Source organism: Akebia trifoliata, chromosome 14 (assembly GCF_017979445.1).
Source record: "Akebia trifoliata isolate Shusen 1 chromosome 14, ASM1797944v1, whole genome shotgun sequence".
Lineage (NCBI taxonomy): Eukaryota > Viridiplantae > Streptophyta > Magnoliopsida > Ranunculales > Lardizabalaceae > Akebia > Akebia trifoliata.
Window position 1 is genome coordinate 33,673,211 of NC_141388.1, and position 23,065 is coordinate 33,696,275.

General features: G+C 34.8%; 2 protein-coding genes across 2 annotated transcripts in view; both read right to left on the minus strand.

Annotated features, from left to right (window-relative positions):
* Nucleotides 1-1,977: 1,977 nt before the first annotated feature.
* LOC147386875 (putative disease resistance protein At1g50180) lies at nt 1,978-4,719 on the minus strand. The gene has a single exon (XM_086424640.1). The coding sequence runs from the start codon at nt 4,717-4,719 to the stop codon at nt 2,044-2,046; it is 2,676 nt and encodes an 891-aa protein (XP_086280766.1). The 3' UTR covers nt 1,978-2,043.
* Nucleotides 4,720-11,541: 6,822 nt separating this feature from the next.
* LOC147386876 (P-loop containing nucleoside triphosphate hydrolases superfamily protein) overlaps nt 11,542-23,065 on the minus strand; it is a 49,765-nt gene continuing 38,241 nt past the window's right edge. Inside the window, exons 16-24 of the mRNA XM_086423062.1 lie at nt 22,203-22,385; nt 21,664-21,822; nt 18,266-18,499; nt 17,082-17,222; nt 16,873-16,998; nt 16,728-16,778; nt 15,989-16,036; nt 15,673-15,810; nt 11,542-12,347 (exon numbers count right to left, since the gene is read on the minus strand). Of these exons, the coding sequence (XP_086279188.1) occupies nt 11,751-12,347; nt 15,673-15,810; nt 15,989-16,036; nt 16,728-16,778; nt 16,873-16,998; nt 17,082-17,222; nt 18,266-18,499; nt 21,664-21,822; nt 22,203-22,385 (1,677 nt within the window). The 3' untranslated portion in view covers nt 11,542-11,750. The remainder of the gene's footprint in view (nt 12,348-15,672; nt 15,811-15,988; nt 16,037-16,727; nt 16,779-16,872; nt 16,999-17,081; nt 17,223-18,265; nt 18,500-21,663; nt 21,823-22,202; nt 22,386-23,065) is intronic.

A 23,065-nucleotide genomic window follows, 5' to 3' on the forward strand; every position in this document is an offset into this window, starting at 1 on the left:
CAAGGGTTTAACGGCTTGGATTTGAGATTAAAACATTGATTGATTATTTTTTTTATTGTTACCTTTTGATTTCTTAGTGAAGAAGATTGGATATATTTGTGGGTGTAGACATCGTTGCCAAACCACATAAATCTTGGTGTTCTTTGGTTTACTTCTCAATTTTCTTTGCCATTTTTTTCATAATCTAATTGAATAGAAATCTTCAAATTCACAACACATGGCACATTTTTATTGGACTTTAAAACACACCAGGCTCTTCAACAAGCAGTTTCTACATAGCACACAGCCCAATGTGTTTAATCCCCAACCAAAAAGTTCCACATAGACACCATTTGTTACTATAGTAACGGGACACCGTTCTGGATGGTGACTCTTTTTTAATGAATACATAATTGTCATAAAGATTATAGAGAAGGTGAGCCCAAACAAAGGTCAAGATAGCCAACCACGTGTCATAACCCAAAGACACCAATCATATAAAAATCCCCCCTAAAAGGGGAGCATGAAGTGTCCATGCTCTTTCAGTCATGTACACCATTATAGATTTCTCACCTAAAACTAAAGTCCTCGAACGGAAAGGCCCTTGTAATTCCCCATGTGCGTTGGACACTAGAAATTATAATACCTTCTCGTCCAATTGTTAATGTTAAGAGAACCGATGAGATTCAAGTTCTATTTTCAAAATCATCACACATAGACTTGTCATATAGAGAGACATGAGCCGATGTACATGAAAGGAACTATAGAATTGGGTGCACAAAATATAAGCATTACGACTTCAATGTGGGGAAAACTCCAACATTTGAACTAGGATGCGAAATAATTGAAGAGAACGAACAAGAAAGCAAATCAACCACAACACGAGATTTACGTGGAAAACCCTAAAACAGGGAAAAACCACGGAGCCACACTGATTCCACTATGCTCAAAAGCCAAAAAGAAAATTCAATTGTTTCACCTAGAACACCTCTATATATATCCCTAATGAATTAGGGCTTTACATAAAAACTGTGAAATTACATAACCACCACCACCAGCTCTGCCACTCACGCCACCACCACGACCACTGCTACCGCAACTGCCAGTCCGCCATCACTATTGCCCCATCAACCACATGGTCATCTATCATCACAACTACCATAAAGATGGAAACATATAAAAATGAAAAATCAGTTTTGGATGAGTAAACCAAACAGCCACAAATAAGTGATACACAACAATTATCAAATCTCAATGAAAGATTGACTGAGCAAACACTAAATTAATTGATCTTGCATTGAGAATTAAGGAATTCATTTGTGAGTGCAAGCTCCATAGTAACAATTCAATGGTAAATTCTAGGACAAGCATTAGTAACTACCCATGGATCATGCAATAACGAAGGCTCTTGTCTTACTGTAAATCTCATATTAATCTACAGATATAGGCTTCACTAAATTACACTATTGGGAGGAATAATAGACAGAAATGGAGGGTACAATGCACAATGTCAGTCTCCTTCACCATTATTTAAAGTGTGGTGGAACAAACATTGGACCTAAAACACTGAATATTTTGGGATTATCTAAAAATACTTGAGAATTTCTTGATCAGACAGTCACAATTATTCTCCTGACCAAACATTGCTCACGTTGACAGACCCTTCTAAATTAAAAATATTGATTCGTGGTAAGACAATTTGAAGCAATCAGCTAAGTACAGAGCACTGAAGAGGGAAAATAATCTATCAATTGAAATGAGTCTAAGATATATGTCAAGAATTAAAATGAGTTTATATATCAAATGGTTGGGGGAGGGGGGTGTGGGTTATGCACAAAAATAGATTGAGCGAAAAATGCAATTAATAAATAAATGGAAAAAGGAAAAAACATAAGAGGTACGCAAAAACATATGAAAAAAAAACAACTTATAATTGAATTAAAATGGCATATTCTACAATCAATAATGGCTTGTGAAGAAGAAATAGAAACTCACCATGAATTAAATTGCAGGGTGACTTATTGTTGAATCAACAATGGTTTGTGGGCAATGTAATAGACATCGTTACAGACCAGCGCCTGTGATGGATGGTATGTGTTGGACTTTATACCAATCCTCTCCTCCTTTTCTAACCCTATCTTTGAACTCCTGTGGCATGCTTTGTATCTTCAACTCTTGTAAGGTAATTAAGAACTTCAATCCTTCCGGAATCATTGGCAATTTCAAGCACCCATTAATCTCCAAATGCCTAAGACATGGCATTTCTCCTTCCTCCACTATCCACTCCTCTAATTCTTTCAAGCCCATAAGATACAGAAATCGGAGTTGAGGAAACTTTCTTGAAGAGAAAACCATTTTCTTTCCTTCGAATGCACATGATAATTTGAGGAATATTAGGTTTGGCATATTCTCAAGTGTCTCCATTTGGTCTTGCTTGATTCCTGACCCACCCAAGGTTAACTTGGTGAGGTTTGGTGGCCATTGCTGGAGATTCTCTATCCGACCTGCCAAAAATAGTTTGAGTAGATGATGGCAATGAGAAAGTGGTTCCAGATCGGGAAATGTTTCGAATGTATGCAAATACAAGGATCGAAGTGGGCATTTAGACTTGACAAATATGGTGTTAAGTAATACTTCCACTTGAGATCTTGATATGTCATTTATTGCCAATTTTCGAAGATTAATCAAATTGGCAAAACCTTCTTCCATCCAACGCCCAGCCCTTATATAATGCAGTGTTTGCAGATTTATCAAAGTCTCCACTCGCAAGTCATCAGTATTAGACCAATGACTCAGGTATAGGTGTCTCAATTGTTCCATCTTCCATATCACATTGGGTATCTTGATAGATGAATTTACTCTTAAATCAAGGATTTGTAGGCTGTGTAAATTGGCTATAGATATATTCGGAATCTCTTCTATCGAAGCATCATTTAGGCCTAAGTACCTCAAATGAATTAGCTTTCCTATTTCTATTGGTAACCTCTTTTTATCAAAACTCACACGATTGAGTTCTAAGACCCTAAGAAATCTGAAGTCTTTGTACATGAATTCCCCAATGTTAAGTGAGAAATTACTCTTATTTACATTAAAGTATAGAAGAGTACGAATAAATGGGGACGAAGAATCTAATGAAGCATTTTCAGTAGAAAAGATTGATCGTCTACGCAATTTATTATTAGCTCGGGGAATAACGAAATTCCTATGGAAGATATCAAGAAAATTTTGTTCCCTCCCCTTAGAGATGCATAGGTCTCGCATAAGATCATGTATACGGATTGTTCTAATCCTACCCGTGACACTCCTGCTGCCCATCTGAACCATACACCTGTTAATCAGTTCAGTTAAGTATTCTTCTCCCAAGTCCTCCATTTTTTCTCCTCTTTCTGGTCGTAAAAATCCTTCGGCAACCCAAAAATTAATCATTTGCTTTGTGGGGATCTCAAAGTCCTCGGGATAAAGACCCAGATAAAGAAAGCAGGGTTTTAATTGATAGGGCAAATCCTTATAGCTTAGAGCCAGTATTCCCTCGACTCCGAGTTGGCCTTTACTAAAGTGCAAACCCATATTTCTTTCGACATTCTCCCATTCACTCAGTGATGACTTTGTTGCTAATAGTCCTCCAAGCACAGCAACCGCTAGAGGCAAACCATCACATTTTTTCACCATCTCTCTTCCTATCTTTTCCAAACATGGAGGGAAACTTGTATTAGCATTTCCAATGAATGCTTTCTTACACAGCAGATTCCAACTTTGTTCTTCTGTTAGACATCGTGGTTGGTGAAGATATCCATGTGCATCCACATTCCAAGCAACTTCTTTATTACGGGTGGTGAACATTAATTTACTTCCCTTCTTCCCATTCGGAAAGGCAGGTTTTAAGCTGTCCCAAGTCCCTGTAGTCCACATATCATCAAGAACTACCAAGTATCTCTTCTCTTTCAAGAATTCATGAAGCTCCACGACCAAATCTTCATCTGTCATATCTTTCATTTGACCATAAGTTAGAATGCCAACTTGTTTAATGATCTCCTGCAAAACAGCTCTCGTTCTACATTGTTGAGATATAAAACTCCAGGCACAACAATTAAAATGACGTTTAATGACATTATGATTGTAAACTTTTTTGGCTATAGTGGTCTTACCGAGTCCTCCCATTCCAACGATAGAAATCGCACCGAGTAGCTCTTCTTCTTTGATTAACTCTGCCACTAATATATCTATGTCCTCCTCGACGCCAATGATATTCTTGTCCTCGACATGAGGATAGGACCGTCTCAATTGCATCAATCTCTCATTTGTGGAACTAGTTCCTTCTCCTTCACCAATGTTTTTTATGCCAAAATTTTCCCAACTTAGAGAAATGTCACGGATTCTATTTTGAATCTCTTCAATCTCTTTACCAACTGTGTAAAGATTTGCCCCATGGATGACTATGCTAACGGGCCTCGTGAGGACACCTTTGACACCATCTCTCCTCTTTAAAGATACAACTTTGAGAATAAATTTGTCGATAAGGTCCTCGGCATCATAAGCAACATCTCTTATATTGAAAATCCAGGTGCGAACAAGTTCATCTTCTTCTTGCTTTGCATCAGCATATTTGAGGAAGCACTGCATCAACCTTAATTCATTTTGCAAACGTTGCACCTTCTGATGGACCCCATGCATGAAACTTGCTTTTTCCATGAGTAGCTGACCGATTCTTCCCACAACAGAAGAAACAACATGCTCTGCCATTATGGAATATTGTCTACTCTTACAATGAAAATAAATGAACTCTCTCACAATGAAAATAAGTTAACTCTCTCTTTTTCTTGTCTCAGTGACATTGGAATAATTCTCTCTATATATCTCTTGGCGGATGGAATTTTCCTTTCTTAAGAAGAGATGGGAACATTTCGATAAATATACGTATTAGATGTTGTTTTCGGGTTTCTTGTCAAAACCCATCATCGTCATCTGTTTTCTTGGCATTTAAAGTCGAAGAAAAGAAATTTGTGTAATGATTTTGTAACTCAATCTGAACGTGTAACCTGCAAGAACAGTAGATTTTTCCCTCGGGATACACAACTGCACATCCCCATAAAACATATACAATTGTGTATCCCAACAAAAAAAAAATCTTCGGCTCTTGCACCTGCCACGTTAGTAAGTTGCATAATCAACACTCATAAAATTTTGACGTGAAGGGTAAAAATGTGTAGCTCCAAAACTCATTGACATGGCATATGCAAAAATCGTAGATTTTTCCCTTGGGATACACAATGCACATCACCATAAACATGAGTAGTTGTGTGTCCTGAGAGAAAAAATATAGGGTTCTTGCACATGCCACATCAGTGAGTTTTTGAGTTATTCAGGTTAATTAAGTTAGAAAATAAGCACTCTCAAAATATTAATATATTACGTGGTTAATTGATAAATCATCAATTGATTCATTGATCGGTCGATTTAATCCCCCCCTCCCCTCCTGACTCTACATGCTAAAATTCAATTTTGTTGGTGAACTATATTTATTTAATTTGATAGTTTTCACAATTGAGTAATCTTATACCCGATCATTTATTGATAATTGTTATATATCACTAATCAAAATTATTCATTCTATAAGTTTGATAAGAGAATTTCTAAATATCATGGGGTTGTTAGGCCTATTTGAATGTGTCACAATACATACTTTTAAAGTATATCAAAAAATTTATGTTAACGAGAATAGTAAATTACCACCTTCAAATTAATGAATTTTCTATGAGTGTGACTACCATGATGTGTTACGGAACTTCTCCCCAACATTTTTCTTATTCTACTTGACTTAATACCTTCATTTACCTCTAGAATCCACGCATGGCAATTAAAGTGGGATTTCTTAGGAAAGGACATGGAAGAAACAAGGAAACATAAAGTTGAGGGCATTACTGGTCATCATTCATCAAAATTAGAGAAATGGGCCCTCCTCTTAGCACGGAAAGTACAAAGTCATGCCAATGTGAAACAGTCTACTTAATCAAAGAAGGGGGCGGCTAGTCTTGGAGAAGATGACCCTAATAGAAGTAGAATGAAAAACACTTTCCTTACTAACTTAGTAAGATTTTAAGACTTACTAAGAATCGTTTTGCTCAAATGGATTATCACATCGGCAATCCAACACTGTGGCCTTCTAGATTTCATGGAAAAACTTAGATCAAAATAAATAAATAAAATTTCAAACAAATTTTCTTTTGAGCTCTATCCAAGGTTTTGAAAATGGATGGTGCAAATTTAAAAAAAAAATTAAACTGAAAAAAAAAAACTTTAAATGAATTTTTTTTTTTTCAAAATTCATAGAATCTTGTCCTCTGCAACCCTGAAGCATTGGATCGTGTTTTTGAATGCCACAAGTTGAGACCCTCAGTAAAGATGAAATCCTTACTAACTTTTAGTGAGGCTAGCAGGACTCAAGTAGAATTACTCATTTAATTTATTTCAGCGGGGGGGGGGGGGGGGGGGGGGGGGGGGAAGGGGGGAGTCATGGTGAGAGCTTGACTACATAAACAGCTTAAGAGTTTTTTCCTATGTGAGTTTGGCTCCCCTCATTGACTTAAACTCCTGGGTCTTCACAGGAGGGAATTAGTTAAGGTGGGAACCTAATTAACATAGTCAGACTTCGAGATTTTCCTTAATCTAGGTTCTAGATGGTTGCGAGAAAATGGTTTCTTTGAAAAAAAAAAAAAAAAGTAAACTAATACTTCAAAAAATGAATTTTCTTTTTGTTTGCACTGGGGAAAATGTCAAAAAATGAAATCACTTTCCAAGAATAACTTTTTTTTTTTATTATAAAGAAAATGAACTATCATAATTCATACGTGTGAAACTCGTATTTACCTAGAAAAGTCATTTTCCCATTGAACCCCTATGGTTTGGGGAGATGAAAAAAAACAAAAGACCGGTGGTTAGGCATTTTTTGTCTTCGTGTGTATCATTGCAGTAGGAAACTAATGGGTGAAGAGCTCTTCTCAGATAATATTAACGTTTGGGAGTAGAAGGATATAGAATAGTAAGATTGAAGGAGACTGATTTAAGAAAAAAGAAAAATCAAGTATTTTTTGCTAGAGGTTGAAGATCAGGCTGTTTAGGTTTTTTCCTTTTGGTCCTTTATAGCAGTACTGAGGTCAAGGGTTATGTCATCATTTTCAAAACACAGTATCTCAAATATGTTGGAGAATTATGGAAAAATAGTGTTGGATTAATCAAGATAACAATCAAATTTGTTAGCACTGAAATAATTTTAAATTGATGGATATTATATTCATAAATCATAAAGGGTTTTGTTAAAGCATTAAATACATCTAAGAAATTAATTTTCCTATCAAAAATACCCTTAACATTTTTATTACGAAAATACCCTTAAACACTTATTTTCAAGGTGTATTAATGCACTTTAAGGTGTGCCCTTAGGCACATGTTAGCAAGAACCCAAACTAAGATAAAAAATTTCTCAATCATCCAAATAAAATAGATAAATACCTTATTTGGTGATTTTAAGAAGTTCCATATAGTTTTATTAGTGATATAGGATCCAAACCGTCCAAAAGGGTGTCAACTGGGCTAACAGGGCAGCCTAATTGATTCTCAAATCTGAACTGGTGCTTAGTAGTTCCAAATAGTGCCTTTTGGATTTCGGCGTAAAGGACGCCTCCCAATGGTCATTCCAACGGGATTTTAACCCGAAGGACACTTCCAATGGATTTTGTACCCCCATTGGGCACTTTTTTCCATTTTTAATGGATATTACTTTTAAGATTGTTCTCTATATAAAGAGATCAATTTTGTCCAAAAAACATCAGAGAAATTGAATCTCTCTCTTCCTAATTTTGTTTTGTTTCGCTAAACTAATTTATGTTTTCATCAAAAACACATTTGTGCATTAGAAATCCCATGTGACAGGTTCTTTCAAAATTAGTATAAATTTTGAGATAACATACAGTTAGTGACTAAATTGGGCTTTGTTACATCTTGAAGATAAGTGTGCCAGAAACCCAATTGCTTCTTTATTTTCAAGTGGAGTGAACGCGTCTATTGTCTATAAGACAATGTAGATAACTACGTGCCTCAAAGCAATTTCTTGTCTTTATAATTTTCTTCATTTTGCTCCATTTAAATTCAACATTTGAGTGTTCTCTTATTTTGTTCCTTGGGATTAATAGTTTTTTTTTTAGATCAATACAATTTTTTCTAGGTATTCTTTTTTCTTGCGAATCCAAAACATCTCAACCATTTGTTTTTGGAGAGCCTCAATCGTGGGTTGAAGCTAGAAAAATCCAATTGTGTATGCTCTACTTCTCATGATTTCAAATCTTGTCGAAGATCGACATGACTCAGGTTTAATTAATGAACCTTGACAGTGGGGTTCATTTCTAAATACTTTTTAATATTTTGGGTCTTATTTTGATAATTAAGTTAGTAATTTTTTTTTATATTCTTAATGCCCCCTCACCCCCTTAATTCAATTGTTGAGATTAATGATTCAAATTGTTGATATCCACAATACACATCATTGAGATCAACTTTTTCTCTAATTTTCAAGAGCAACCTGTTACGAGGATTTGAGTTGTGGACTATTTGAATTTCCATCTCAAGTATTTGAACTCCCCATTTTTTGGATGTGACATGTGAGGGGCATTAAGAAAGAAATATTTTTTCTATTTGGGTAGTTAAGATATCTTCAAAAACTCAGGCCACGTTTTGACAGGTGTCCCTACATATCATAGAGTCTATTAAGTAATTTCCCCCTAAAATTAACCTCAAATTATCCTTTGCACTAGCATTTTTTTTCCATTATCCAATGCACAGTAAGCCACCCCTTTTTTGCATGCTTAATATCAAGGCTCTAGCCCTTTTTCGGGCGGATTGGACTTGGTTTGTGGGTCATCAACCCAATTGACAGCACTAATTTTTCATGGGAGGACATCAAACTATCGGTATAAACAGAACAACAAATTCAATGTGTTTATTGTGAATCATGATTTTATAACTCGTGTACGAATAAAGTGGTGTGAGAGGCAAAGAATACATGAAGGGCTAAGCTCATGTTAATTCCATGAGTCCCCATTGGAGAGATATACATATCGATTATTATATTAAAAAGTAGATTATATCGTGGAGGATCACTTCTATAAGACTCTTAGTGAAGAAGGGAAGAAGGGTTCTATAAGGCTCTTAGTGATGAAGAAGGGAGGGATGGAGTTCAAATACAAAGAGTGTTTTATGTGAACAAAATCTAGTTATTATTTTTGGAATGGGTGGAATGGGTAATATCACTTTAGACAAAAAATGAGACTTGACTGAAATATATTGAGTAGAGAACAAATTCTTACTAAAAAAGATATTATCAAAATTTTGTAACCTTTCTAACGAACTCTAGGGATATAGTTTGACTTGATGGATAACTCTTCTTTAATAAAAAAATTAATTATTTGCTTTATCGACAAAATATCATTAAATTGGTTTTAATAAAATGCAACGTGCAAGACATTCTCTTATTCACCCTATTCCCTGCTACTCGGTTCTACTTGCATTCCTTACTAGCCGGGTCTTCATGCCTTGACACGCATCGAAAAAACAAAACAAGTACCCTATTCCCTACTAGTCGGTTCTATTTGTATTCCCTACTAGTCGGGTCTACATGCCTTGACACGCATCGAAAAAACAAAAAAAAGTAACAAATATCATAATAGACAAATCATCACACTTTTTTCCCAATCTCTTCTTATCTTTTCCTGACATAGATTAAAATCTAAAAAAAAAAAACAAAACAAAACTTTTGTAATGTTAAAATTGGCTTCATTGGTAAAGAAATCCACAGGCCTCCATTCGACTTCTGTACATGTGGTTAATATAAATTTATTTCCAATCTTCCCATTTGAAAATGCAAGTTAATTTCAAGTTATTCTTATTCTATGTAGTCCACGTATTATGAAGAAACGCCAAATGACTTTTATCTAATTTTTTTCAACCTTCACGATTTACACCTCAAGGTGTCCATTAGCTATGATGTTACACATAATAAGTAGAAATAATAATATCATGTGTAATAATATAATATAATATTTTGATTTATAGAAACATAAGATATAGAATATCTATAAACATCCATATGAATTATCACAATTCACAAGTCCACCACTTCTTCTAACACCTTATATATATATATATATAAAAGGAAGCATTCAGAGGCCCTAAAGAGAGCCAAATATTATTTCAAACATTTTTCAAAATATGAATTAAAAATTTCGGAAGGGGCTGATTTTTTATGAGATCATCTTAAAAATATCAACCCATGTTGAAACTTCTAACCCTAATTTACAAGTTGAAGAAATGTGCACCGTCAAATATTTATAAACCAATTTTGATGCGGATAGAAGTTTTAGAATAGGCTGATTTTTTTGTGAGGATGATCTCCTCATTATAGAGATCATCCTCACAAAAAATCAGCTCATTCCAAAACTTTTAACCCATTTTAAAAAAAATGTTTGGCTCGCTTTAGGGTCTCTGAACATTCCTTGTATATATATATATATATCTTTTTTTATTTAATACAATTAATGTATAGATTCATTCATAAACTATAAAAAGAGTCGCAAGATTGCATCTCTTATCAATGTACACCCAATAGATTGTACAACAATATACAGAAACTCTCATTGCATCACATTTTATCATAACATTAATTTTCTAATGAAGAGTCAATGGAATTTTGAGCAAACAAATAATCAAAATTAAATTTGTACAGATCATACATATAAACTACCCAAGCCAACAAAATATGTATATCTTACAAAATTAAATTTATTATTGCTAAAATCAAAAGAAACATCCCTATACCGAAATTGAAATATGAACAGATGTACCCAATTCAATCTACTAACTATAAAAAGGAAACTTCGACAAGATTTTCATTTATTATTTTGCTTTGGAACTTCAATAAGATTTGAATCAAACATTAGAGAGATAATTTGCTTATCTATTTTCATGCCACAGTATTATTTATGTAGGTGCCTCTTCTTTATATAAAAGCACCTAGCACTGTCATCATCCTGCTAATGTATCTAAAATTTATCAAGCTCACTTCATTTCTTTGATGACAGATTATTATACTTTCCTAAGTTCTGTTCACCTTTTTTGGGAAATATGATGGATCGAATGCCACAATTTTTTTTAACGTAATCTTCACTTACTCCTGAACAAGTGTTGTTCCTTCTATTCACGTGTCTATTATCTTTATCGGCGCTATAATGAAATTGGAACTTACCAAAAAACGAAAATTAATATTTCAAGATAAATTTCATGTGGAAATTTATATTCACTTGAGTATATATTTATGCTAATGAGAAAAATGGTTGCCAGAGAATATAATTCTTCATTAATTTGATTGCATTGTATATTTGGAAGTATCGTTTTCTGAAGAATTTTGTTAATGTGAAAATATTTGTCCTTAACCTCCTTGAGCAAATGATTTTCTCGTCAAGATGGGATAATCGTAATGTTTCTTTTCCAATGAATACCTGAAAACCAACAATCAAATATTTCTCAAGAAATTCATTTTCTTGGATAATTTTCTCTGGGGATGAATTTTCTGGAGATAAACATTTTTCTCAACAACTATACACACCCTCACAGAAAACTCAAAAGAAAAACAAAGAACCATCAATAAGAGAACAGTTTCAAATGTAAAAAAATCACTTCAACTTTGAATACATGACAAGCATTTTTATTTTATTTTTCTAACCCTGTTATTGCAAGCCCTTCCTCGCTATTGAATCCTTCCGAGTCTCCAAACCATCTGTTCTTTGGGTTTCTCTCTTCAGTTCCGAATCGTCATTCTCAGTTCCATGTGATTTTTTCAGCTTCGCCACAAGAACCCACATGTTGGCGAGCTCATTTTCGAGATAAGCTTCTCTTTGTTTGGATTCCTCGACCTTCTTTTGAAGCTCTACCTCTCTTTGTTCTTTTTCCACCAATGCAGCTTCGTAAGACATCTCCCTCTCCCGACTGATATTGAGTTCTCTCTTAATGTCTGTTGTTTGGGATCCCCCTTGTTCCTGACGCTTGCTGATGTGACTGTCTCTTCTACTATTCCTCCCCCCACCACTGTTTCTACGCTGCGTGGGAGAATTCTTCGATGCTGCCAAGTCAGCAGATAATCTCTCGTTATGGTTCATAAGTTTGGTGACTTCTTCTGATAATGCTTTTAGTTCCACTGCTGCGGCAGATGCCAATCCTTTAGCATATGAGCTCTCTTCTGCAAGCTTCTGGTTTCGTGTTTCTAGTTGTTCTTTCGTTTCTGTTAGTTCAGTTACTTTATGCTTCAGTTCTTCGATCTCAGCTACCTTATTTAAGAAAAAAGAATGCAGGTTCAGATTGGATGATAAGTAAAGATAAATAATTTCAACAATAAGACCCACAAGTTGCTTCAGATTTGAAGTGAGTGGACGCTGATGATAAACCAACAGAGAGACTAGTGATGTAGCATGGCTAACACCAAAATACAAAGCTCGATTCAACTGATACAGAAAAGAGGTTTAAACCCAATCGTCGTTGTATTTGGGGCACAGGAACGTAGAACTAGATCAGAAAACCAAATATTATGTACCATGTACAGAGAAATAGTTTTATCGAATTGAATGTGTTACAGTAAGACCTACGTTCTTTTATACAGAGCAAATAGTATTAACCGAACTCACAGAATAATAACCAAATCCAAACTTGGTTACTATCCATGTAGATAATGTGCAACGAAATTGTTGTGGCTAGATCCCAAGCCACATACGGAAAACCAATTATCAAAATTAACCCCTTCCAACAATAAAGCAATCAATTCCAACAATCAAACCCCAAGAATGTGTTGCAAAGCAAATGCAAGTAACAATAAAGAAAGTAGAGAAAGAACATAACCACAACAAAAGATATGCATGGTTCACCCACAATGAGACTACATCTATGGGCAAGCTAGCAAATAGAAATCCACTAATCAAGGAGGAAATTATAATAATGGAGGTCTATACTTACATCCAACACTCCAGTGAAACCAACCAAATTTCTATACCCAACTCTAGTAAGAACCCAAACAATAAATCCCGATGCCACTCCCGTTATCACAAACCCGTGACAAAAATGTGAGATCACCCTCAAGAATCCTGAGCTTCCAAGTTTTACAAGAGAAAAAGAATACACATATAGAGACTCAATGCTTTCTAACACTCTCTACCCAAGAGAAAAACCTCTTTTAGAGAAAAACCCTTTTAGAGACAGCCATGTAAGAGCCCCATTTTGTTCCCATAAGCTAATGAAAGGAAAATACCAAAATACCCCACAAAAGTGGAAAAGCCCATCAACCTTAAGAAACAAAAAGAATGGTGATTTTATATCACCAAACCCAACATAAAACCACAACATAACAAAACCACGTACTCAACATAATGACTAAACACAAACCCACTAGATAATAGAGTATATATTAAGAGAGAGAGATTTCATTAAGGTCAACCTTGGGAGCAACAAAAGGGATGCAAAGAGCAGTAATGTACAACCATACCCTTAAAAGTACAATCTATCGATATAATAATATGGCCAACATAGTCATACTTAAGAAAATAATCTAAAAATGCCTTAACCAGCCATATACCAGTGTTCAAGTATGTAGACAACATTAGATTTCCATCATGACCAACCATTGAGAGTACAAGGGATGCATAATTCACCAATATGATTAAGCTAGGTGATGGGGCATCAGATCATCACCCTCTACATATTACCCTAGGAGGAAATCACAAGTTTCCTTGTGGATTGGTGATAGCTACAAAGAGGACTTGAAGACCCCATGTGCAAGATCTTTTGAAGACTCCATATTGGAGAGTGCATGTAGGTTGCATTTGGATCGAGGAGGACTTGTTGGTTGAATTAGAATGACCAACATGTGATTATAGTGATAGAATACTTAGGACTTATTTAATTTTCTTTTTTGGACTTTATTTTGGATTCTATTTATGTTTTAGGGCTTATTTTCATGTTTTATTAGCTCATGGTTTTAGTATAGGTGCTTGGGGGTAGTTTGGTAACATTAACTTGTCTTTTATTTAAGATTTTAAGGTTCGAAATTTTAAGAGAGAGAAAGTCACAAAAATTAGAGAATTTTTGTAATTTATCTCACTTAAAGGTAGTTTCAGTCTCTCTCTCTTTAGGGTTATGTTTTACTATTTAAGTACGTCTTTATGTTATTTTATGGAGTTTTTTTAATACAATTTACAAAATTTACGATTTTCCTATCTTGAATGTTGGGGCATTCATCTTGGTGAGCAAGAATCATCAATACCTTCATTTTCTTCTTAGTTTGCAGGTACAGTCTAATTTTTTTCTTTTTCTTCATCCTTTTTTCATAGTTTTCTATGAATTTCTATTTCTTAACCCTAGGTTAGCCCTTATCAACCTTTTTTTTAGAGATCCTACACATGATAGAAGCTACCAAATCGTCTCCCAAAACTACCACATTGCCCAGCCCAAACCAGTCCCAAAACCCTAACCGAATCGAAGTAAATCAACTCTACTTATTGTCCAATAATTTGCAACAAGCTTAGACCATCCTAAAACCTTATTTTTATTAATCTAACATTATTCCAACCCTAGATCTAACCATAGAAACCCTAATTTTCTATATCTTCTCCGATGTTGTTAGATTAATACCCTAGGCTAGTTGGAATTCTACCTTCCATAAGATCCCTTAATTTAATATTTTAGATTCAGATTGGCGGTGCTTAAAACATAGTCTAGAATTATTTGTTAGCCATTTATTTGATTTTTTTATTTCTTTGTGGTAGAATTCGGTAGTTTATAACATTCCTTGTCTTTGATAATAAAAAAAATTTGTAATCTCAAAACCATTATTTTAGTTAGTTTCATAGTCTTGTATCACCAAGACCTTTAAATGTTGGGGGCAACATAAATATACCCAAGAAAAACACCCTAGGACTATGTTGAGATCCTATATAATACAAAACAGATAATAAAATCAAGTCGATTCCTAATCTTTGAAAAAGATGTGACCCTACGGTGAGCCACAGCAAGGACGTAATGATTTCTTGAATTCTTGAATCTTTATTCTTGAAGCCTACAAATCCCAACCCTTAATCCTTTCTCCACTCTCTTAACCTTTAATCATTACCCTATAAACCTTAACCATTAATCATTTCCTTACCCTACATCCTTAACCTTTAACCATTTTCTCTACCCTACAATAATTGAAAAAAAAAATTATTTTACCATTTTGGTTTACCCTATCCTAGTCCAAATCCTTACCCAAAAACCTAAACCAAATTCTTTAACCCCCAAATTTCCTCTTCTTCCCTCACTATCCTGCATCATGTAAACATCTGGTTTCAGTCCAGGTTTTACTTTGTAGGTAAATACTTAGCAACACCCAAAACTACAGATCCAAGAACTTTGCCTAGAATATCCTTTGAAATAATCTACCTTGGCTTCATAATAAATAATAGAGAGATCCTATTGCCATACCAACTTTTTCTAACAGCACTGCAATTCATATGTAAATCGCCAAAGAATTAACACACAATTTGGGGTGCTGTTAGTAAAAGTTGGTGTGGCAATAGCTCTCTAAATAATATTGAAACAAACAATTCTCAGGTTCATAGGACTAAAAACCTGTGCTTGGAAGCTTCTGCTTTCAGTGTCGTTTTGTGAATGAGCCTGCAGTTGGCTGGAATTGCTCACTTCCAGTGCCTCAGACAACTGCTGTTTCAAGGACGAAACTGTTTCCTCCAATGCTTCACATTCACAGATCTAAAAGAAAACAAAATGAGACATTACTCAACTGCTATCATAATCCCTGGAAAATAAAAAAATTAAGAGCTCCTATTGGCACCCCAACTTTTACTTATTGCACCCCATAAGTAAAAGTTTGGGTGCCAATAGCAGCTCTCAAAAATATTAGATGATCTGCTTCTACTGGTTATTGTACCTTTTGGTTGAGCTGCTCTTGAATTACTCTGTTATCTGCAATTTTCACCTGAAATAAGTGATACAAATTGATCCTTCAATAGATTACGAGATCAAAGAATGAAAAGAAAACAATTGTGCAACTCACTTTAAAAAAGTGGTTCTTTTACACTTTACATACACTTATTTTTCAATTTATAAATCTACAATCAAGAAGACAAAAAGCTAATGCAATGTGTGGAAAATAATTTAAACAAAGGGCATGCAGAAATAACAAATTTAATATCATCATCAAGGATTGTCCCAAACTAGTGGGGTCAGCTGAACCAACGTTCTCCCTCCATTCAATTCTGTCTACGAAACTTAGAGAGCTTCCATTGGCACCCCAACTTTCACTTATTACACCCCAATTAAAATAAAATAAAACATAAGTCAATGGCTGTGAATAAGTAATAGTTGGGGTGCCAATAGAAACTCTCTCTTTCTCTATTTTGTTTAGATTTCTGTTTGTTAGATTTAGGATTTTATATGGGCCTAATCCCAATGATAAACAACGATTGAAGTTGTTTCAAGGTGCTATAACACTTTGTAATGTGGAAATAATAACTTGAATCAAACTTTTATAATGTTTGAAGTTCTAATAATTCGGATGTTATAAATAATTTAAGAAATTGGGGTGTAATAAGTAACAGTTGGGGTGCCAATAATCACATCATCAATGCCATAGTTGAGATAGGAAAATTTTGTTCGGATTGGATCACCTCAAGTTCAAAGGACTTCTCATTCAGTTGCCCTGCCAATTCAGAAAAAGACTGCAACATAAAACGAAAACCAGATAAATAACAGATTCAGAATCATATAGACAAAGACAAGGAGTCTATCCAATTTCAATAAGTTGGTCTTTACCTGTGATAGTTCCAATGTATCCATACTGTTATGGGAAGCTAGAATAGCTGAAGCTATCTGCTTTTCTAGGGAAGCTATCTGTTGGTTCTTCACCTTGATTTCATCGTTTAGCTTTCTAATCTCCACCTAAAATATCAAGAAGGCATCAGGTTTGTGCTTTGTAGGCATACAAACACTATTTAATTCTTTGGCAGGGTAAGGAGTATTACATGAATCTGTTCCTTCTTAGGACTATTTGCAGCCTCTTCTGACAAACGCTTTAAAGCACTTGAATGGAGAGCCACATCTCCGGACAAAATCTTCTGCTGCTCTCTAAGCAGATCAATTTGGTCCACCATTTTTATGCTATTCTGTCATCAGATTATACATGCAAGTTCATATAAGTAATACTACTAAACCAGTAACGTTAAGGCATCCACTCCTGAATTTAAAATTAAAGTTTCACAAACATTGAAAAAAAAGGTTTATTTGTCTTCGAATTTTTTTTTTATAAGTTCAAATTTTATTGAATTTCAGAATCAGGTGAGTCAATTTTAATTCCTAAAATTATGACAGAAAAAAAAAGAAAAAAAACAACAATAAATTTAAGAAAGAAATAGAGAGGGAGTAGCTGAATCAACTATTTAGATAAAAACATGATTTAAAATGTCTCATAAGATCCAAGTGGATTCAATTCCACCTTGCATGGTTACTTAAACGTAATCTAATTCTTAATATCATTTATATAAAACCATATATCTTCTCTAAATGAAATCATTGATATGGACAAATTTAAAAGGCATAAAGTCTCTTAGTACGTAAGGATAGAAGAATGAGGAAGATTTCGCCCATAGAATCAGAGATGGATGGTTAAAGTGAAGGTGCGTTGCTGGAGTGCTTTGTGGCCAAAGCATACCAATCAGACTAAAAGAAAATTTTCATAAGATGGCAGTGAGATCAACTATGCTTTATAGAACTGTTGGGCAGTCAAGAAGCGTCATTTTAATAGATAGTATAGCAGAGATGAGGATGTTGAGATGTGTGAGTGAAAAGACTAGAAAGATAAAATTAGAAATGAATGCATTCAAGAAAATGTAATAGCTCTAGTAGGTGATGAACTAAGGGAAAGTCAATAAAGATGGTTTGGGTATGATCAATTAAAATGCAACAGTGGAACTCTACTATAGTGTTAAAGGCCCAAAAAAGACAGATGACCAACTGTTTAATACTTCCATTCAGAACATAATTTCTTATCTTGTGAATAACAATCATTCATTAATATATTGGAGAAAAAAAATATCGAAGTTGGTCACCCTGTACTTTCCAAGCACATTCACATAATACAGTTGATACTATGTGACTTATCATAGAAAAAACTATATTTCCAAGGAATTTGGAGAGTCAAAGCACATACCCACGACAACTCTTGTTCAGAAAAATTATCATCACGAACTTCCCTGTCCTGTCCGGCTTCCAATAAAAGATCTGCAGAAGGAGTACTCTCTGTAAGCAAAGAATTGGAGATTCTTGATTCTGTAGGACAATTAATGCTCTCTGCTTGGGGAGTTGAAGGTGCAGTAATTGATTTTGTCCCGCTTGATTTATCACCATCAATGCTTGTCAATGTTATCAAACCACTATCTCGTTTCTGAAAATAGAATTTTTAAAAATTACACATATATCAACGAAGAAAAGGCTATTCCCCTTCAATAACATCATTCATGCTCTGCTCATTGCATGGATAAGTATCAATTGATGCACATTGATAGGGTGTGTATCTAACAAACTGGACAAAGAGGTATTAAAATGATGCTCCTAACTAAGGAGCCTATTTATTGAGTAGAGACCTATTTGCATGTATCCACCAATATATACATACGAAGGCCGAAAAATTTTAGATTTTCTTTTTATTTTTCTCCCCAATTCAATGTGGTACCGTCACTGATTGAGCATGCATATCAATTGGGGCAGTTAACGGCTCTAATTGAGAACTATATGAACCTTCATTTGTAAGTACTTCCAAAAGAACTACGATTTATAAAAACAAATCATGCACATGTACAAAATACACAACAATCGTCAAGAAAGCAATGGTTACAAGGATCTAAATGGGTATATGGTGAAATAGCCTCACTTGTTAATAGGGTCAGGTGAACATGACATTCTGAAAAAAATTTACGGTGAAATATGGTAACTAACCACAAGAAAATGAAGTCAACCAATGAATCAAAAATGGGGTGGACAAAACTAAAACCAAACCCCTTTTTCGTAATAATAAAACCTAAAATGAGGAAAGAACAGGACTAACCTTATACAAGTTATCAGAATTTTCTTTCTTAGGGGGAAGGGGGTAATTTATGTAATAATTTTGTCCCTTAGTTATTCACATTTTGTTTCATTCATAAAGGAAAAACTTTCCATCACTAGATTAGTTAAATTAGTCAATATATCTTGAAATCATTGAAGAGACTGGGGGAAAAACATTAGCCTTGTAGAGACAGATCATACTGGTAAACTAAGGAATCATAAATTTTGACTGGGATACCAAAGAAGTTAGATCTTCTTATTGTTGTAGCATCTTAAGAGGTACCTAGAATGTACACCATGAGTCGGTCAAAAGAATTAGCTTAAAGGTGGGAATAGACGGTAGAGTTCATTTCTGCGAGGTTTGATGGTTGGCTCGTCTCCCTTAAAGTGAGAAGTTCCTCCTTGGTTTATTCCCTCACATCGTAAAAATCGAACACTAGATGACTTCTGGAGAAGCTTGAGTGTGACAACCTCATGAAATTTCAGCTTATAGAGGAATCTCAATGATTTGAAGGTAGAGCTTGCAACAAGATTACAAGCAAATATTAATGAAACTCCTAGTTCCTCAATAGGCGGGAATGGGTGATCTATAAGATCTTTTTCATGAAGTCTTGGGAAGCAAAGCAAATCTTCCTTCAATCCTTGCATCAAATTTTCCTTCTCCATTTCTGTGGGACTAAAAATCCCCTCCAAATGGCATTATTTATTTGGTTTGCTTCCCTGGATAGAATTTCCACCATTGATCACCTGATTAGCAGTAGAATAATCATCTGCAATATATGCAAAATCAAATGGAGAATCCATTAACCCCCTCTTTTACTTTGTACTCTTGCTCGAGATGCCTTGAGTTTTTCCTTTCATCTTTAGGTGTGTGTTGGACCATTTCCCTTTTGGTTTTAGATCTTTTTTATAGCTGGTCTATTTATTCCCTCCTCATTTAGGGGTTGGATCATTTGGAGACTTCTTTTGTTGGCATTGTGTTGTGGACTCTAGAAGAGTAGAATGGCGTTTAAGGGTAAGGAGGAAGATGTCCAAGACAACATATTGGGCATCAATTTATCATATATAGCTGGTGTAAATCGTATAAGGAGTGCCAGGAAAAAAATATATGATTAAAATAAAATAAAAATAATAAAATGAGAGCTTCCAAGGGAATGTGAGTACACCTTGTTGAGTGTTGTGATATCCACCTCTGCTCTCGAGTGTCACGTGCTCACATATCGTGCCCCAGTCCGACCCGTGACCCTCTTATATTTATCTTTCCCATCAGATCCGTCTTTTGGGATAAATGGTTGTTAACATGGTATCCAAGCGCTAGGTTACTATAGGTCATGGGTTCAAGTCTCTTCAAGGGAATTTTCCACCCTTATGGGTGAAGGGGAGTGTTGAGTGTTGTGTTTTCCGCCTCCGCTCCCGAGTGTCAGGTGCTCATATCTCGTGCCCCAATTAGACCCATGACCCTCTTATATTCATAGTTACGCCTTTCCCATCAGATCGGTCTTTTGGGGCAAATGGTTGTCAACACACCCAATAGATGAAGATAAGGGAGAAACATTTGATACTATGTGACCAAATGCAATAGATGCCATTGGTGGCCTTGGAGGAGTAATCTTTCGCAAGATGAAGGCTTTAATGGAACATGAACGGGCCAAAAAGGACGTGCTAAGGTTTTTTCATTTTAATTTTTTTTTTTTTTTTTTTTAAACTTTTTCAAGAAGCTTGATCTAACAAAAGGTTGGCCCCAAGATGTACACTTTGGTTTTAGACAATCTTGTTTGATCGAGTAGTTGATTGTTAGTAACTTATCTATAAGTCGAATATTAATGGTTTCATTGAGTATTAAAAAAAATGGAACGTTATTGAATATAGATTTTATGATACTTGTTTCAGTTAGTTTCTATAAACAAATTGATTAGTATATCTTTAACCATTTTATGCATGACCCATAGAGAAGAGAACCCCGTACATATACACCATTTATTATACACAAACTCCCTTAAATAATGGGAAAAAATATCAAAGACCGGTCCTAAAAAAGTTCCTCTATAAGGTCGAAGTGATTAGCAAGTCTCAAGGGGCTTTCTGTTACAATTACTTCAATCTTACATGACTTCAAGTTGCTTCCAAAGTGGGACTTTCCATAGATCCTATCGTCATATCAGTGGCAAGAGTATATACATCATGTGATTCTTTACGGGTAATTTTTAAAAGTAAGAAAGGAGAAGAATGTTATTAAAAAAGAAATACAACTTCATAATATTTTATAGGAAAGTAAAACAATAAGTTATAAGCATCAGCTAGGCAGCTACCCAAGGCTACCTGAAGATTAAATTGGCTCACATGGCTTAACATATTTATGCGAAATAGAGATAAACTAGATTAGTCAGGTAAATAAACTAATAAAATATCTATGCAGTTGTAATGAAAGCATTCCATTTAAAATGATTAAAAATGAAAACTCCTATATGTTAGCATAGATGTAAAATGGATCCAGTTGTAGCATACCCGCAGCTTGAACCAATTTAGCAGTCCATGTTTCCGACCCTTTTTCTCTTCCTTAAAAGTATCGTCTGTGGTTTCACCATTAGCTTCTAGAGAAGCATACAAGTCAATGTTTTCTTCATCTAAGATCAAATCCCTCCTCTTGTATGGAAGGTATGCCAGCTGCACAATTAAAAAAATCTACAATTAGAGAATCAAAATACTAATAGAAGGAAAAAAAGACTTGAAATGAACACAACATGCATGCAAACTCGAGCAAAGAAATTTAGAGGAAGTTAAGGGTTCTAAAAGGCCAAGAGGAAGATATAAAATGATATGGATGGAGGTGGTCAAAAAAGGTATGAAGGAAAGATAAAATGGGTAATTAAGAGTGAATTGATGTTCCTACCCAATTATTAGGAAAAGATGTTGATAATTATTACGACAATGAGTCTAAAATGGGAAATTTAATGGATTACAAAAATATGAATACGAGATGCATTATAAGTTTAGTATTCATAATACTCCTGGAGAGAGAAAATTTGGAAACTTCAGGCATTAACCTCTTCTTCTCCAAAAGAATGCCTCCTCCTTGGACCAGAGCGTTGAGGTAATCTGGATGATTGTGTAGTTTTTGTGGAAACCAAAATTAATTTTGTCAATCGCTGTATCCTCCCCAGTAGAGCAGCCTTAGCTTCTTCCTCCTCTTCCAATCTTGATTGCAGCTTGACTTGACCATCTTCTAACTTTCAGATCACATAAAATCGAAGGAATTTGATCAAGCCATACATAAATGTTTAATAAGAACAGAGATATATTCAGCAATCATAAGAAACTACTACAGTATTCAGGAAATATGGATGGTGGAATGCCTGCAAATATTCAACAAAACAGTCGAAGATGACTTGAGCACTCGCCAGTTTTTTGGAGATCTTATTTTTTTAGATACGTTGCATGCTTCAGTGGTTGAAAGTATTGATCACCGTGTTGGGCACAAGTCTATATGCATGCATGCCAATAAAAAACAAGTGGAAAAATTGGTAAATATTTATTTAAAAATAATAATAATATAATAATGACTAAGAATATATACTTGAACTATATTTAAAAGTAAACTGAACTAGCAAACAAGGAAATGAATTCTCTCTCCATATCCGAATGAACCAGATTCATTCTAGAGGTAAACCACGAACCGTGAACCCAAATTCTAAACAAGCAAACTAGATAACGTAGTCCAGGACAATAAAATACAAGACAAACCCTCAATATAGCATCAGTCACCCAAGAGACGAAGACACTTCGTCCACAACAATCTGAGATGAAACCGTACTTTGAAGCTATGATTGTTACTATAAGTTAATCAAAGAGATTAAAGAAACTAAATTTGGTTATCAAATCTAAACTGAGTGCTCCTACAAATGCAATT